The 14347-nt window shown below is 43.6% G+C and overlaps 1 protein-coding gene across 1 annotated transcript; it reads left to right on the forward strand.

Annotated features, from left to right (window-relative positions):
• The first annotated feature begins 242 nt into the window (after positions 1–242).
• Positions 243–3734, forward strand: LOC109976780 (matrix metalloproteinase-18-like). Its single transcript, XM_020626760.3, has 10 exons — positions 243–389; positions 618–859; positions 960–1108; positions 1700–1828; positions 1918–2079; positions 2214–2343; positions 2436–2569; positions 2685–2844; positions 2934–3037; positions 3137–3734. Exons 1-10 carry the CDS (start codon positions 252–254, stop codon positions 3244–3246), a joined length of 1458 nt encoding a protein of 485 aa, XP_020482416.2. The 5' UTR covers positions 243–251; the 3' UTR covers positions 3247–3734.
• The last annotated feature ends 10613 nt before the right edge of the window (positions 3735–14347 follow it).

The raw sequence follows: 14347 nt of genomic DNA on the forward strand, positions 1-14347 counted from the left end.
TAATTTCTGAAAAGTTTGTTGAAGTTGTAAAAATAAATACAGTAGTACATATATGGCATTGTCATGTCCTGAAAATCTTCCACATTTTATTTTTCATGATAATTACTGTGACTTAATGTGGGCAACTTTTTTTACATGATGAGCAACAATTAGCCACTTCCTTTATTACCCATAAATGGGAAATTGAGTCGCGGAGTCGTCGAGGTAGTGTCGAGGTAGTTGCTCAACACGCCCTGATCGCAGCCTTTATAATGGCTGCCTGCAGGACAAGGAGACATTCAGCAACACACATGGAGACTTTCAATCTATGCGTTCTACTAAGCCTGGCAGTCACAGTTTACTGTGTGCCACTACCACAGGTGACTGTGCAGGATGAGACTTTTGCAGAGGTATGTATGCTTTTTTTGCTTTTATATGCATGTTTTCATACTATTCTGAATCATAGTAAATGTGGAAACCTTATTATTCTAGAAAATGTTAATATTAGACACAGGAAGAAAATGATTAGCTGCTTACTCTCTGCCCTCTCTAAATCAGCAAACAGATCACATCTTACTTCTTTTTACATTTCATAGCTGATGCATTGTTGGGTATTTAACTCTCAATCTCTGCTGCAGAGCTACCTGAAGAATTTCTTCAACCTTACGGAGGAGACAGGTCCGACTATCAGACGAGGAATCAGCCCTGTGACCAAGAAGCTGAGTGAGATGCAGAGATTCTTTGGTCTCCAGATCACCGGCAACCTGGATGCAGACACCTTAGCAATGATGAAGAAGCCCCGCTGCGGCGTTCCAGACGGAAAGATTGGTGAATACTCCATCTTCAACTCCAAGTGGCAGACGAACAGTCTCACCTACAGGTGAATGATCTGAACAATGAGTGTGTAAGAGAACCTGTTGGTTTCATGTAGCTACTCTGTGCATTGCATGTAAGTAACCATATGATTTTCTTCCCTTCAGGATCGAGAACTACACACCTGACATGTCCACATCAGAAATTGATGACTCCATAGAGAAAGCGTTTCAGGTTTGGGCCAATGTCACTCCTCTGAGATTCACAAGGATCTACAGCGGCATCGCTGACATCATGATCTCCTTCAGAAGAGGAAGTGAGTCTGAGTTAACTTCTTCTTTCCCATTTCCCAGTCTCTTATTCTCAGTACTTACTTTATTGTTTTTTTTTGGACTGTAGCCTCTTGGTTTCACAAGTAAAGAAAATGTGAGATTGTCTTATACCTGCATTCTTTGTAACGGCCTGTAGGGGGAGATTCCACTGGGTGCAAAAAAAGGTTTGGTTGTAGAAAAAGTCTTCTCAGTTGTTGTTCTCAGTTCATTTATTACCTCAGTAAACATTTTTATAGACTTTATTTCTAGAATCAAGTCTTCTTCAATGCAGCATGATGTTCAGGAAAGAGGCTGAGCACTGCGTTTCCACCCTCTTCTCCAAATATTTTCCATTTTGGCTTCTTAAACCAAGATGGCAACAGTGAAAATTATGAAATCCAATAACACATTTGGGCTTTTATTAATTTTAATTTCAGTTTCTTGCAACACATTGGAAAGCTACTGAACTGTAACACTAAGCTGCATTCTGAAAACCAAGACCAAGAATACAATATTTCTTGGTCAAGTTTTGCAAACCAAGTAGAATAACAAGCCATGATGAAATTTGTACTACGAGTAAATGTTCCTTCTAACAGCACATGGTGATTATTACCCATTCGATGGCCCTGGTAACACTCTGGCCCACGCCTTCGGCCCTGGTCCTGGCATTGGAGGAGATGCTCACTTTGATGATGATGAGACCTTCACTTTCCGCTCAAATTCAGGTCAGTTATATACTTATACTTTTGTTCCTTTTTTTTTCAGCTGAACATGAGTTGCAACTAAACTTGTAATTTGATGATCTCTGCTGTAGGTTACGTCCTCTTCATGGTGGCTGCCCATGAGTTCGGTCACTCTCTGGGATTGTCTCACTCTGATGATGCTGGTGCTCTCATGTACCCCTGGTACTCATACAGAAACCCTGAAACCTTTGTTTTGCCCCGGGATGACATCAATGGAATCCAGTCTCTCTATGGTGAGTTCTCATATTGGTGCATCTATTGGTGCAAGTGCTAAAAACATTTGACCAAAAATCCTTTAAGAAAGTTCTGCACAATTGTTGATGATGTCATACAACTCAATGATAAGCCGATTCTATCGAACCTCCAGGTCCAAACCCTGACAAGGATCCTTTTCAGCCAGGACCTGAGCCCCCCACCACCCCTGATTCCTGTGATTCAACCATGGTGTTAGACGCTGTTGCCACCCTGCGAGGAGAGATGCTCTTCTTCAAGGACAGGTATTGTAGACACACAGCTCATTTCTTAAACATCACTGTAAGTCACACAAAATCTGACTTTAAAACTACTTTCTATTCTTCTTTGTTCTTAGCTTCTTCTGGCGTAGCCACATTCAGAGCTCGAAATCTCAGCAAGTCCTCATCGCAAACTTCTGGCCAGATGCTCCCGTCAACATTGACGCCGCTTATGAAAGCCAAGTGTTGGACAGCGTCTTACTCTTCAAAGGTACAATATTAGTTCTGCAAATCAAACCAGAGCTCCTAATCAGAGCCAGACGAAGAATTTTTAAGATTTAAAATCACGTCATGTTTATACTAAAATCTTTTTTATTTCCTTACAGGTCGTCGAGTGTGGGCTTTCAGTGGCTATGATATCGTGCCCGGCTTTCCCAAATCTATCTCCAGTTATGGTCTTGATGAAAATGTGCAGAAAGTCAATGCAGCTCTTTATGATGCAGCAACTGGCAAGACTCTGTTCTTCGTAGGCAGCAAGTACTACAGGTATGTTGAAATAACAAGAAGTAAGATTAATAACATGCACTGATTGTGGTTTGTATGAATCAGTCTAATTCCTGCTTCTGTTTCTTTAGTTACGACGAGGCCAAGAAGAGAATGGATAAGGGATTCCCCAAGAATGTGGATCAAACCTTCAACGGTCTGACCGGGGAGGTGACGGCAGCTTTCCAGTACAGAGGTGAGCAGCATTCAAATCTAATCTGTGTTTTTGGGAAATAAAAATCTACTGAATCAGAGCAAATTTGCACAGGAATTGACATGCTGTTCTGTTCTGCAGGTTTTACTTACATTTACAGTGGACCGTACATGTTTGAGTACAGCCTGAGGAGTGGCAGACTGTTCCGAGTGCTGAGGAACGACTATTTCCTGCGTTGCAATAAGAACTAGACCAGTTCAGCCACTAAGGTGCTTACATAGCCACTCTGAGTGAGTGAAGGCACTATCGCTGTAAATGTGACAACATATTTTACAGAATTATATTGTTAAACATTTTCAGGTATAAACTTTATTGAAGTCCTTCCTGAGAAAAGCACCTAGTATTGTTTTGGTATATGTTTGTAACTTCTGAGCTTTTCACTTTTGCTATTTAAGATTAATTTATCTCTATTTTATGTATCTTATTTATCTTCATACTCATTGTTTGAGCATCTCTTTTAATATTCACCAAACTGTTTTAACTGTGTGTTTAATGAAGGTTAACTGATGACTACGGAGCATGTTGCATAAAAAGATTAATGACTGTTACAGATACACACACACCGACATTGCACTGAATTTGAAAACCATTGTGACAAGACAGATGAATGTATACCTGCAAAATTGTTAAAAATATGTGATGACACCAAGAATGTTCAATAAAAGTTGATTGAGAAGTAGTTTGATGTATCTTGTTATTTTTTTATTTGATGTTTAGAGCAGGGGTGCCCCCACTTTTTTGGCTTGTGAGCTACTTTTAAAATTACCAGTTCAAAATGATCTACCTGAATTAAAATATGCTAAATATATTCATTTATATATGTACTGAGTATACTTTATATGTACAATATATGTTGGCATGTTGTCAACATCTCATCCTCCACTGCAGACGAGTTCAGGTGAAAAAGTGTCGCAATTTTGATGCCAGTGAATCAACCTCAATATCTTCCCTGAATGGGTAGCGCATAAATGTGGCGATTGGCTTCGAGTAAAGCAAAGTCTTGAAACCGTCTGTCAAAGTCTGACAGACACTTTTCAATCTGCTCTGTGTAGCGCACACTGTCGAGTTGCGTGTGTAAAAGCCCTGTAAAAGGGGATATTTGAGTCAAGACACAAAACATTCCTCAGATCGTCTGTGTATTGACTGGTCGCAACATATTCACACAGACAGATGACAATAATCAACTAAACAAGCATAAACAAATACAAACTGACAACAGAGTCGCAAGTAGTTCTCCCACAGTAAGCATACTGAATAAAAACTTATAACATAGATGTACACTGTAACACGGTATCATGGATGACTGTGTGATGCTAATCGAAACTGCAGGCTAGACTGTTAGCTTAACTTGTGGTCATATATTTAACTTCAAAACTTCACAGAAAAATTACAAAAAAAAATTGTGCAATACAAACAACTTCTAGAAGGACTATACATTTTAGTATAACACCAAGGACAAGACACACAGCACTTTTGTACAAGTTCATACCTGAGTCAAGAAACACGGACACAAAACATTCCTCAGATCGTCTGTGTATTGACTGGTGAGGAAGCGCAGTGTCAGTTTACATTACTCAGTTGCCCCCCCTGCTGGTGTCTCCTGATAACTACATCAACATTACTTCCACAGGTGTTAGAATAACATAGGTTCAAAAGTGTAACCATGGTTCTCTGAGTGAAGAGACTATCTCTCCACTACATATTCCATGTGTATGGGGCTGACCACGGGGTCAGGTGACGTTGTGGACAATTAGCTTTAAGACAATCCACCTGTGAGGTGGCTAATGACAGTAGAAGAGCACCTGTGCACTACAATGTCAGTGATTCAAATTTTGATGGAACAGATCCCTGAAAATGTGCACACAGGAGCCAGTCATCCATATAATTTAAACTACTGATCCCTTTCAGTCGCATCGGCAACAGAACCGCTTCTATGCACCTGGTAAAGGTGCGGGGAACCAGGGAGATCCCGAATGGGAGGACCTGAATTCGTATGTCTTGCTTCCGACATCAAATAGGCATCCTTCAGATCGATGGTGACGAACCAATCTCCTCTGCAGATGGACTGTTTTACCCTTGGGACACTCAACATCTTGCACGGCAAATGTCTGAGATATTTGTTGATCCCCCTCAGATCTAAAATGGGACGAAGATTCCCATCCTTTTTGGGGATGACAAAGTACCGGGAATAAAACCCAGCTTGCTTGTTGCCTGGTGGAACTACTCGAATGGCCTCTCGGCCAATTTCGGCCTGGAGCACAGTCTTGACTACGGATCCACCACTGTGACAGTCGGGGTCCTTGAGGTCGGAGGACGACGGGAAAATGTAATACGATATCCCTGGGTCATGGTATAAATTACCCAGGGGCTCTCACCCAGTAACCTCCAAACTGTGAGACGTGCACCAGTCAGGCAGCGGCAGGCCGAATCCAGACTGGTGTCAGGAGCGCGGCAGGGGCTTAGGCTGACCTGGGTCCCCTCACTCTGCTTGCCTTTACCTCGTCCCCTGCCACGGCGAGCGTCTAAGGTAGCTCTGAGGTCTCCAGAGTCCCAGCTTGGCCCCTGCATTGGGGCTTAACCCTAACCCTAACCCAGGCCTTAGCACCGGGTCCAAACATGGCTGAGGCATTCAGAAGGCAGCTTTGGTCCTTGGGCTGCAACGCAGACTGTGACAACCTGGCATCTCGTCACCCAAAGACACGCTACGCCTTTCCCAGCAGGTGCAACCTGCTCCTTCATCAACTGTGCCATGACAGATGAAACAAGCTGCAGTTCCGATACGATGTGCATATCATATCCTGCACCTAGCTCACTCGCCAGCCGCCGATGATACAGCGTCAATATGGACCCTGTATTAGCCAGCTGCGCCTGGACCTTAATCAGAGAGGCATCAAACATTCTGCACCCCTTTGTCGGGCAGCTAGGTTTCCCCAACACAGAGCCTGAAGGGAACATGAGGGCTGCAATGGTCTGGTCCAAAGGTGGCAGTGACGCACAGCCAACCTTTTCCCGACCCTGCATAGCAGACAACCGTCTACTTAAGGTAGAGAATTTCAATGGTTCTGCGGGTTTGGCAAACCCAGCCTGCATCAACTCCTCCACATCTGGGAGAAGAGGCACCAGAAATGGCACCGGCCGTGTCTCCATACCCTCATCAAAGCGTGATGGCGCAGGTGCCTGATCTATTGTGGTATCGACCCCCAATGCCTGGGCTGCCCGCCCCATCAGTTCTCTGAATAGGCGGAGCTCACTGCCCCTTTCCTCCTCTTGCCAGGGAGGAAGGTCGTCGACAAAGTGCCCCAGCACATTCAAATCGACCTCTTCATCTTCCTCATCCCCCTCAGTCTCGAAAGTTAAATCAGGCAACATCATCCTAAGAGGGAGGACAGGAAGGGGGTTCCTGGAGCCACAACCAGGCTCCGCCCCCCTGAGCAATTAGCCTGCCGGGGCCCCGTGGGTGGAGCAACCTGCTCCTTCCTTCCAAACACACTGTAGCAGGCCTCCAAGGACCGTAATGGCAAAATAAAGCAATTCATGCACAAGGAGGGGTTCTCTCTTGCCAAAGTAGCATGGTTAACTCCCAGACACAATACACATTTATCATGTCGATCCTCAATGGGCATCTGCACACCACAACCCTCACAGTTATGGCTGCGACTCGTCATCTTGCCAAATCTCGCGAGAGGACGACACCGCGATTGAGAATGAGGAAGTACCAGCTGGCTAGAGCTAGAGCTGTTGTGCCAATGTGCACAACACCACTGCCTCCCCGCGGTTTGGATGGACAGTTTATTCCTATGGCACGTGAACCCCTCGCCAGAGCAATACGCCAGGAACGTCCGTTTTGGATTAGTCACAACCGACAGCACTACCGCCTCTCCCGTGGCCGGGATTAGTCGTATAGGCTTCTTACCTATGGCGCGTCAGTCCCTCGTCAGAACAATACGCCAGGCACGGACTGTGAGAAACGCTGATAGCCGACAGCCCGACAAACAGCGGACACAAGATATGTGGAGTAAACTGCAACCCCGAGAGGAAAACTCCCACTCTCTCTTACACTTCGGTACGTGGCAAATACTGGCTCCTCCTAAGTAACACACAGTTTTAACCGCCAACCTGCTCTCGTGGAATCAAAATGATCAGTGACAGTGTGGTGCACAGGTGCTCTTCTACTGTCATTAGCCATACACATGGAATATGTAGTGGAGAGATAGTCTCGATACGATATAGAACATTCAGCTAAAACACATGAAAAACACAACTTAAAACTTCTGTAACTGACTGTAATCTAGTAACAGACTACCATAACTTGAATCAATAATAATGTATCATAGAGGATACAGTAATTGACACTCGAACAAACTATAATTATCTTGTGTCATTTCTAACCATTACATACTTCCCTTCTGAATTAGATGTTGTCCTCAACATCATGACCTTTAACCTTAAGTGCTCAAATGCAATTCAACATTCATAAAACACTTTTTCTTCGATACAGGCTGGAACTCTTTTGATACATTCAGTTGGGTCTCAGTCCCATACTACTGCTTAAATGTCATTAACATATACAAAATACTTTTCAAAGACTGGAATTCTTTTGATACATTCAATTCTGTCTCAGTCCTGTTCAACTATGTAGGTCCCGACCGTAAGCCCTTACTCACCCCATGGTCCTGACTGATCACAGTTCATCAAACCAAACCACTGCGGTTTAGGTCCAACCTATGTGGTGTTGCTGACATCAAACACAAACACACACAATAGTTCTCAAATCCACACGTCAAACGTTTAAAACTGTCCAAGGCAGAAACAAGTCTTTTAGTTCACATTCCATACACATAAAGGTGCTGGTCATAATATGGCTGCATAGGTTGTGTTCATGTTTGAGGGCTGACATAAAAGGGCAGTCCAGCAAGACTGTAGCAGGATGGAGTTCCAATTTTGTCATATCTGAAAGTCTTAGGCGGCCTGCGCTGTCTCTGAGGCCATTCAGACCATGTCTCTATTCTGTTTTCCTGTATGCCATCCTCTGTATCAGATGGCACAATGTCTGGAACATCCTCACTTTCTTCATCATCACTCCCTTCCATCTGAGGAAGTTCTGGTGCAGGTCTGTTTGGCTCTGGTTCTGTCACATTGTCTGCTATTACAGGAGCCTCTGATTCTGGCGGCTTGGCAAGGAGCTGAGGAGGCGGGGGATAATAATCGTCCTCATCTTCATCTTCCTCTTCATCAGAATCTGTGCACAGGGATATTCTCACCTATTTGCCGAACTACATTATGAATGGTGTCTTCCTCAATTTTCCAGCTCCACCACGAGGGGTCATGTTTCGGATCAACACACGGTCACCTGGGTACAACACAGAACTCCTCACTTTGCTATCACAAATCCTCTTGTTTCTCTGAGCAGATTTATGTGCACTGTCTCTTGCAATACCATAAGCCTCCTGCATTCCTTGCCTCCACTTTTCAACATATTCACGTTGACTGCAACTTCCTGCCGTACAGCAGGTAAAATGGAGGAAAAACCTGTTACTTCTGTGCGTGTGCAGTTATAAGCAAATATTAGCTTGTTTAGGGAGTCTTTCCAGTTCATTATTTTCTTTGTCTGTTAGGGTCTTAAGCATCTGTATCAGCGTGCGATTAAATTGTTCTGTTTGACCGTTCCCCTGGGGACGATAAGGGGTTGTTCTTGAGCCAGCCACACTGCGGTGTTTGCTCAGTTGTGAAAAGAGTTGATTCTCGAACTCGCCTCCTTGATAGTGGTGAATATGTATTGGAAATCCAAATTTCAGGGCAAAGTCATTGAATATTTTGTCGGCTATTGTTTTTCCTGACTTTGATGTTGTAGGGTATGCCTGCGCAAAACGTGTAAAATTATCTACAATCACCAGAATATACTCATAGCCGCCTTTGCACTTATCAAGATGAAGGAAATCCACTGACACAAGTTCGAATGGCTGGGTGGTGACAAAATTTGTGATCGGGGACCTTGTCTCACGACTAGGTTTTTTTCTGTTTCAAGACATTTTTTTCCCACAAGTTCTGTCACTGTACGATCCTTTTCTGTAAAGATGTTTCTTTTCTTATCAGTCATTATTTTGCATGAATGTTTTTGTTCTGATTTTGGTTGAGACTGTGTGCATGGTTTACAGTGTTCTTTATGGCTTGGCCAGTGACTGCACTGACATTTCACTGGAACAATAAAATGCTGTTTTACACACCAAACTTTTTATTTATTTACTGTCTTTCTCCTCTACTCCACAGCTGATGCAATTTTGGGACACTTTGACCAATCGGGTTACTCCCTGTCCCTCGGGGGCACCCGATTTCCGTTTAAAGGGGTCTCTCTTACAGATCTGGACGGTCCTCTAGTCCCTCTGCAACCTGCACGGGAGTGCTCGCTACTTCCACACCTGTAGCAATGCTCGCAGCACTCCCCTTCTCTCTGCTGACTTCCAAAGCACTTTGGTCAGGGGCGTGTCTGGGGGTATCTCTGTGGAAAACACAGATAAAACACCCTCTGTTAAAACTGTACTGTTCCCGTCATTAAACGCGGGCCACCAGCAGTGCAATATTCCTGCACTGGTCCAGCTGGCTGACAGAAAGCTGTGGCTGTCTCTTTATTCCAGGTGTAACACTGCTGAAATTGGACAACAGCAACTGTCATTCAAATCCCCTGAGCCAATTGGATGCAGTCTGCAGCCAACAGGCATCTACCCCCTTTCACCAGGTGCACTAATCACCTGATAAAACCCAATCAAGGAGACAGTCAGAAGGCAGCAGGACACAGTCATTCCTAAAACAGTCAAGGAGAACTTCTGAAAGAAAAACACTGTGCTTTTCAACCCTGGACACAAAGCTGGACTGAACTGAAACTTCAAGCTCTTGAGGAGCTGATGTGCTGCTGCTGCTGAGGAGGAGGAGGAGGAATGTGTCAGGACTGAAGACTGGTGAGACATCCACAATAGCACATTGATTAAATTGCTGCTCCCAAATTGAGCAGACGTGTAATTTTGTTACCTGTTTCTTAACAGGTCAGGCCATATTGCTGGAGCGAAGAAGATGGCGAGCTAAAGGAGCAACTTCAAACGACTCAAGATTCCCTCAAAAGGCAGGCCTCAAGCCTGGCTGTCTGGTTAAAGGGTGTGGTAGGATTTCCCCTACCTAAATAAACATTTGAATTCATTGGACATCTGCACACACATAACAAATAACTGCAGTACGTGTAATGTTTTTTGGTGCATTGATTTATACAAATAGAATTGGGAATATTTAGCATATGTTGTATGGAGGGTAAAAAGTGCCCTTAAGAATCTGTTAATTGAAGGCCTATTTTCTTAAATTTAATTTGTGGTATTTTCCTTGATTGGTTAAAGTATTTTTTTATATTTGTTAAAAATTTAACTTTGAAATACAAAACCGGTTATCAACATTCTGTGTTGTGTTTAATTAATTCACCACCAGCTCCACGAGTCTAACCTACATTAGCCCAGTACACCTTCATTTGTTATGTCTTGTTTTTTTGATAATTTATTATTTATAAATACATATTTGATTTAAAGTAAATTTTGTATCCTGAGTGTTATACAGGCTGGAAAGTTTGGCTGAGCATAAGCCGGGAGACTGACTGGAGGGTTGGCTGTGTGATTGGCTCCACCATAACCCTTCTCTTTACCGACTGTTTAAGGCTGTGGTGTAACTTCTGTCTTATGAATGGCCTCCCGGATATGCGATTCCTCTGCCTTGAGGTCTTTCAACAGCATTATATCTGCTTGAATTTCTTTAAAACCTGACAAGACATCTGGAGGTGACATGGGATGATTTGTCTAGCCGTGCATTTCTGGTCTTCACTTGCATTGCTGGACTGAACAGTGTGGACCCCAGTGTGTCTCTGTGGTGTAGTCTGTCTTTTCTTCTCTTGTCTCTCTTTCTCATTAGCGCAGGCCATATTTAACCTCTCCAAAAGCAACTCATCTGAGGTACTTGGATCTAGCAGGTAAGGCTGCAGGTCTGTTTTGATGTTGTCATTTTGTAAACAGTGTATGCATGAACATACTCTGCACAAGTGCAGGGTCATAATTTAAGCTAGACTAAGCTTCCTGTGATGCAAACAATATTTTCTGTCTTAAGTCCATATAGCTCTAATTAAGAAGTTCTGCGGAGCATCTTTAATATTTTGTACTTCTGTGGTGAGCTGTTTGTAAAGCTCAGTCGCACTTCTCTCTTGATCGTGTGAGCGGAGAACCCTTCTAAGAGTAGGCAGAGAAAGATTGCTTTTACCTTCAAGGTAGCTCCGCAGCTGCAGTCCTGGCACAATGGGTCTGAAGACAGCATCTTCAGATGATCTTTACTATCATCCGTCCATAACAAGCTAGATTAACGACAACAGATAAATCATTTATTCATGCAGCACGTTACCTCTGTGTCTTTTTCATATTTTCCTCCTCCTCTTCTTTTTCATCCCTGGGCTCCTGAAGGCTTTGTTGTTGTTTTTTACATTACGGTCATTTATAAACGTGATATTAATCCATATGGTCAGTGTCACTCACTTCTAATAAGTCACCTGCCCTCCTCCTCCACAACGATCAGGTAACGGCAGTTAACGAGCAGCTGTGTTGTGATGAGCCACATCAAGCAGGAGACTAGAAAATAGAGCCTTTTTTAAATGTGATAGCTGTGTTTTCATGGCTTCTTTTGGATCATTACTAAATAAAAGCATGACAATTATATTAGATAAATGATATAAAGTGACATTTAAATGCATTTTTCCTTCTATTTCTTCTTCTTATCTTCAACTTTTCTGCCACACTCATTTGGGGCGCCCCCTATGGATGCTGTCGTCCCTAGCATTTGCCTATACTACCTAAGCCACAGGCCGGCCCTGACGTTCAACATGTTTAGTGATAAGGGAGACCAGAGCACTACAAGTTTTGCCCAGAATATTTGTGCTGTTTGTTCCTGATATTCCAAGAAAGTCCCATATTAAACTGGCTTGTGGTAAGTTGAAAAAGAGATCCTTTAACTTCAAACTGTAAATCCTCCATCTCTGAACTCATTTTGGCAGAATAGAAAAACTTTGAGGTGGTGCGATGCTTATGTGACAGGTCAATTTAGAGCGTTGATGTTTGTTGTTTGGTTATCGGGGACCCCACAGACTCATTTTTTGTTGTACTTGTCATTTTGAAATTCTTTAGTTTATAATGTTTTTGAATTCATCTTCAAAGTTGCGAATGTTAATGTATTTTTCTGAACTGCAACATTATTCAAGCAGTTAATGTTGACATGTTATTAATTAAATGCGCTGCATAATCTACACCACTAGGTGGAGTCTGAGTAAAAAACAGTGACATGCAGGGGTTCAAAGAAGAAGAGTTGTTGTTGTGATGCTCCAGAGTTAGCAGGAAAGTTTTAGTTATGATTCAGCAGCGGAAAAGACTCATAGGCAGAGTGAATGAAGGTACTGAGTCTTGGTTAAAACTTGAATAAGAATGAGAAGACAAGTGAAACAACCTTTCAGCGTCCGCCTGAGTTTCCGGCTGCAACATATTTTGGCGAGCCAGCCAGGAGCCAAGAGAAAAGTTTGTCAGACTAGTGTCCGCCTCTACACACGATAGAAGAAAATAACTTCTCTCTTGCGACGAATTGAAGAAAAATGGATTTGGAGGCTCTTCTGGACCGGACCAGCACCATGCTGTGTCAGCTTAGCTGGGACTGAGTTTTGGAGGTCTGTAAACATCTGAAATGTATCAAAGAAGACAACGAGACTGTTGCTAAAAAAAGTAGAAGAGCCCTGATAAAAATTGTGGAAAAGGAACTGGATGATATTGAACGAAAAGCAGAGCCAGATGAAGCGATGTGGGTTATTAAAGAACTGTTGACATTTATGGAAGGCAAGATGGCGAAACGCAGTGAGGGAGGAGAGCAGGAATCGCGCCACATGACAGAGATGAAAGAAAAATACCGCGAGCTGCAGCAGTCCCGTAAAGCCTTGGATGAGGAAATACAAAGTATTGGAGAAAAGTTGAACATACCAAACATCCCCACAATCGTCCCTGTCCAGGACCCTTCACCTAAGTTGCCAGAAGTAACTATTCGCTGTGAGTTTAAGATCTGTGGCCAAATCGGCGAAGGGGGACAGCGTGACAAGCTATCCTTCACTAACCTCATGCACCAGATAGACAGCGGGCTCCGCAAGGGGCATGGTGAGTCAGAAGTCGTTGAAGCAGTGATAAGGGCCATCAGCCCAGGTTTAAAGCTACGCGACATGCTTGAAATAAAGACTGATTTGACCATGTTTCAGCTTAAAACAATATTAAAGGGGCATTACAAAGACAACGACATGACAGATCTGTACCAAAAACTGATCAGCATCTCTCAAGAGCAAAAAGAGTCAGCACAAGATTTTCTGTTCAGAGCTATTGAACTAAAAGACAGACTGCTTTTTGCATCCAAGGGGAGAGGATCTGAGGAACACTATAGTGCAGACCTAGTCAAAAAGAAGTTCCTAAGATCTGTGGGGACAGGACTGCTTAATGACAATATCAAATACCAGATCAAGCTTCTACTAGACAACCCGGATGTGACAGATGAAACTCTGATTGAAAAAATAACTGAGGCAGCTAACTTTGAAAATGAGAGGCTCAATAAGTTGAAGAGGAACAGCACAAAGGCACCCAAAGTGAATGAGCTGCAGACTACCAGCAACTGGGACAGCTCACAGGGCTCCTCCTCAATTCCTAACGCAAAGCCAGAGAAGAGCACAAAAGAACTCTCCAAGGAAAAGATCAAGGCGGCTCAAACCCCTCCTGAGCCAGAAGTGCACACCCTGGTAAGAGAGCTTCAAACGGAGGTAGCAGAAATGAAACGGCTGGTTCTAGCTTCCATGACCACTACAAAGCCACAGCACTCCAAGCGAACAACAAAGAACAGAGACATTCGCAAGAGAGGCTGCAGAACCTGTCAGGACAACGGAGAAGGAGAGAGCTGCAGTCATTGCTTCAAGTGTGGTCAGCCGGGCCACGTTTCCAGAGGATGCAGAGCTCCAAGGCAGTCGCAGGGAAACTTCAAAGGGTTGATGCCGAGGGACCAGCAGTGACCCAGCCACAACCATCAGAGTCCCGCCACTGCCATTGCTGCCTACAGGAGGAGGGCACAGGCAGAAAGTTTAAAACATGTGCAGGTTGTTCAACCACAGTATACTGCTCCAGAGCATGTCAGAAGTGTCAATGGCAGGAACATAAATCACTTTGTAGAGCAGTTAAGCTAGTTGAGCAACACTTAGCTGAGGAA

This window comes from Labrus bergylta, chromosome 14 (assembly GCF_963930695.1).
Source record: "Labrus bergylta chromosome 14, fLabBer1.1, whole genome shotgun sequence".
NCBI lineage: Eukaryota > Metazoa > Chordata > Actinopteri > Labriformes > Labridae > Labrus > Labrus bergylta.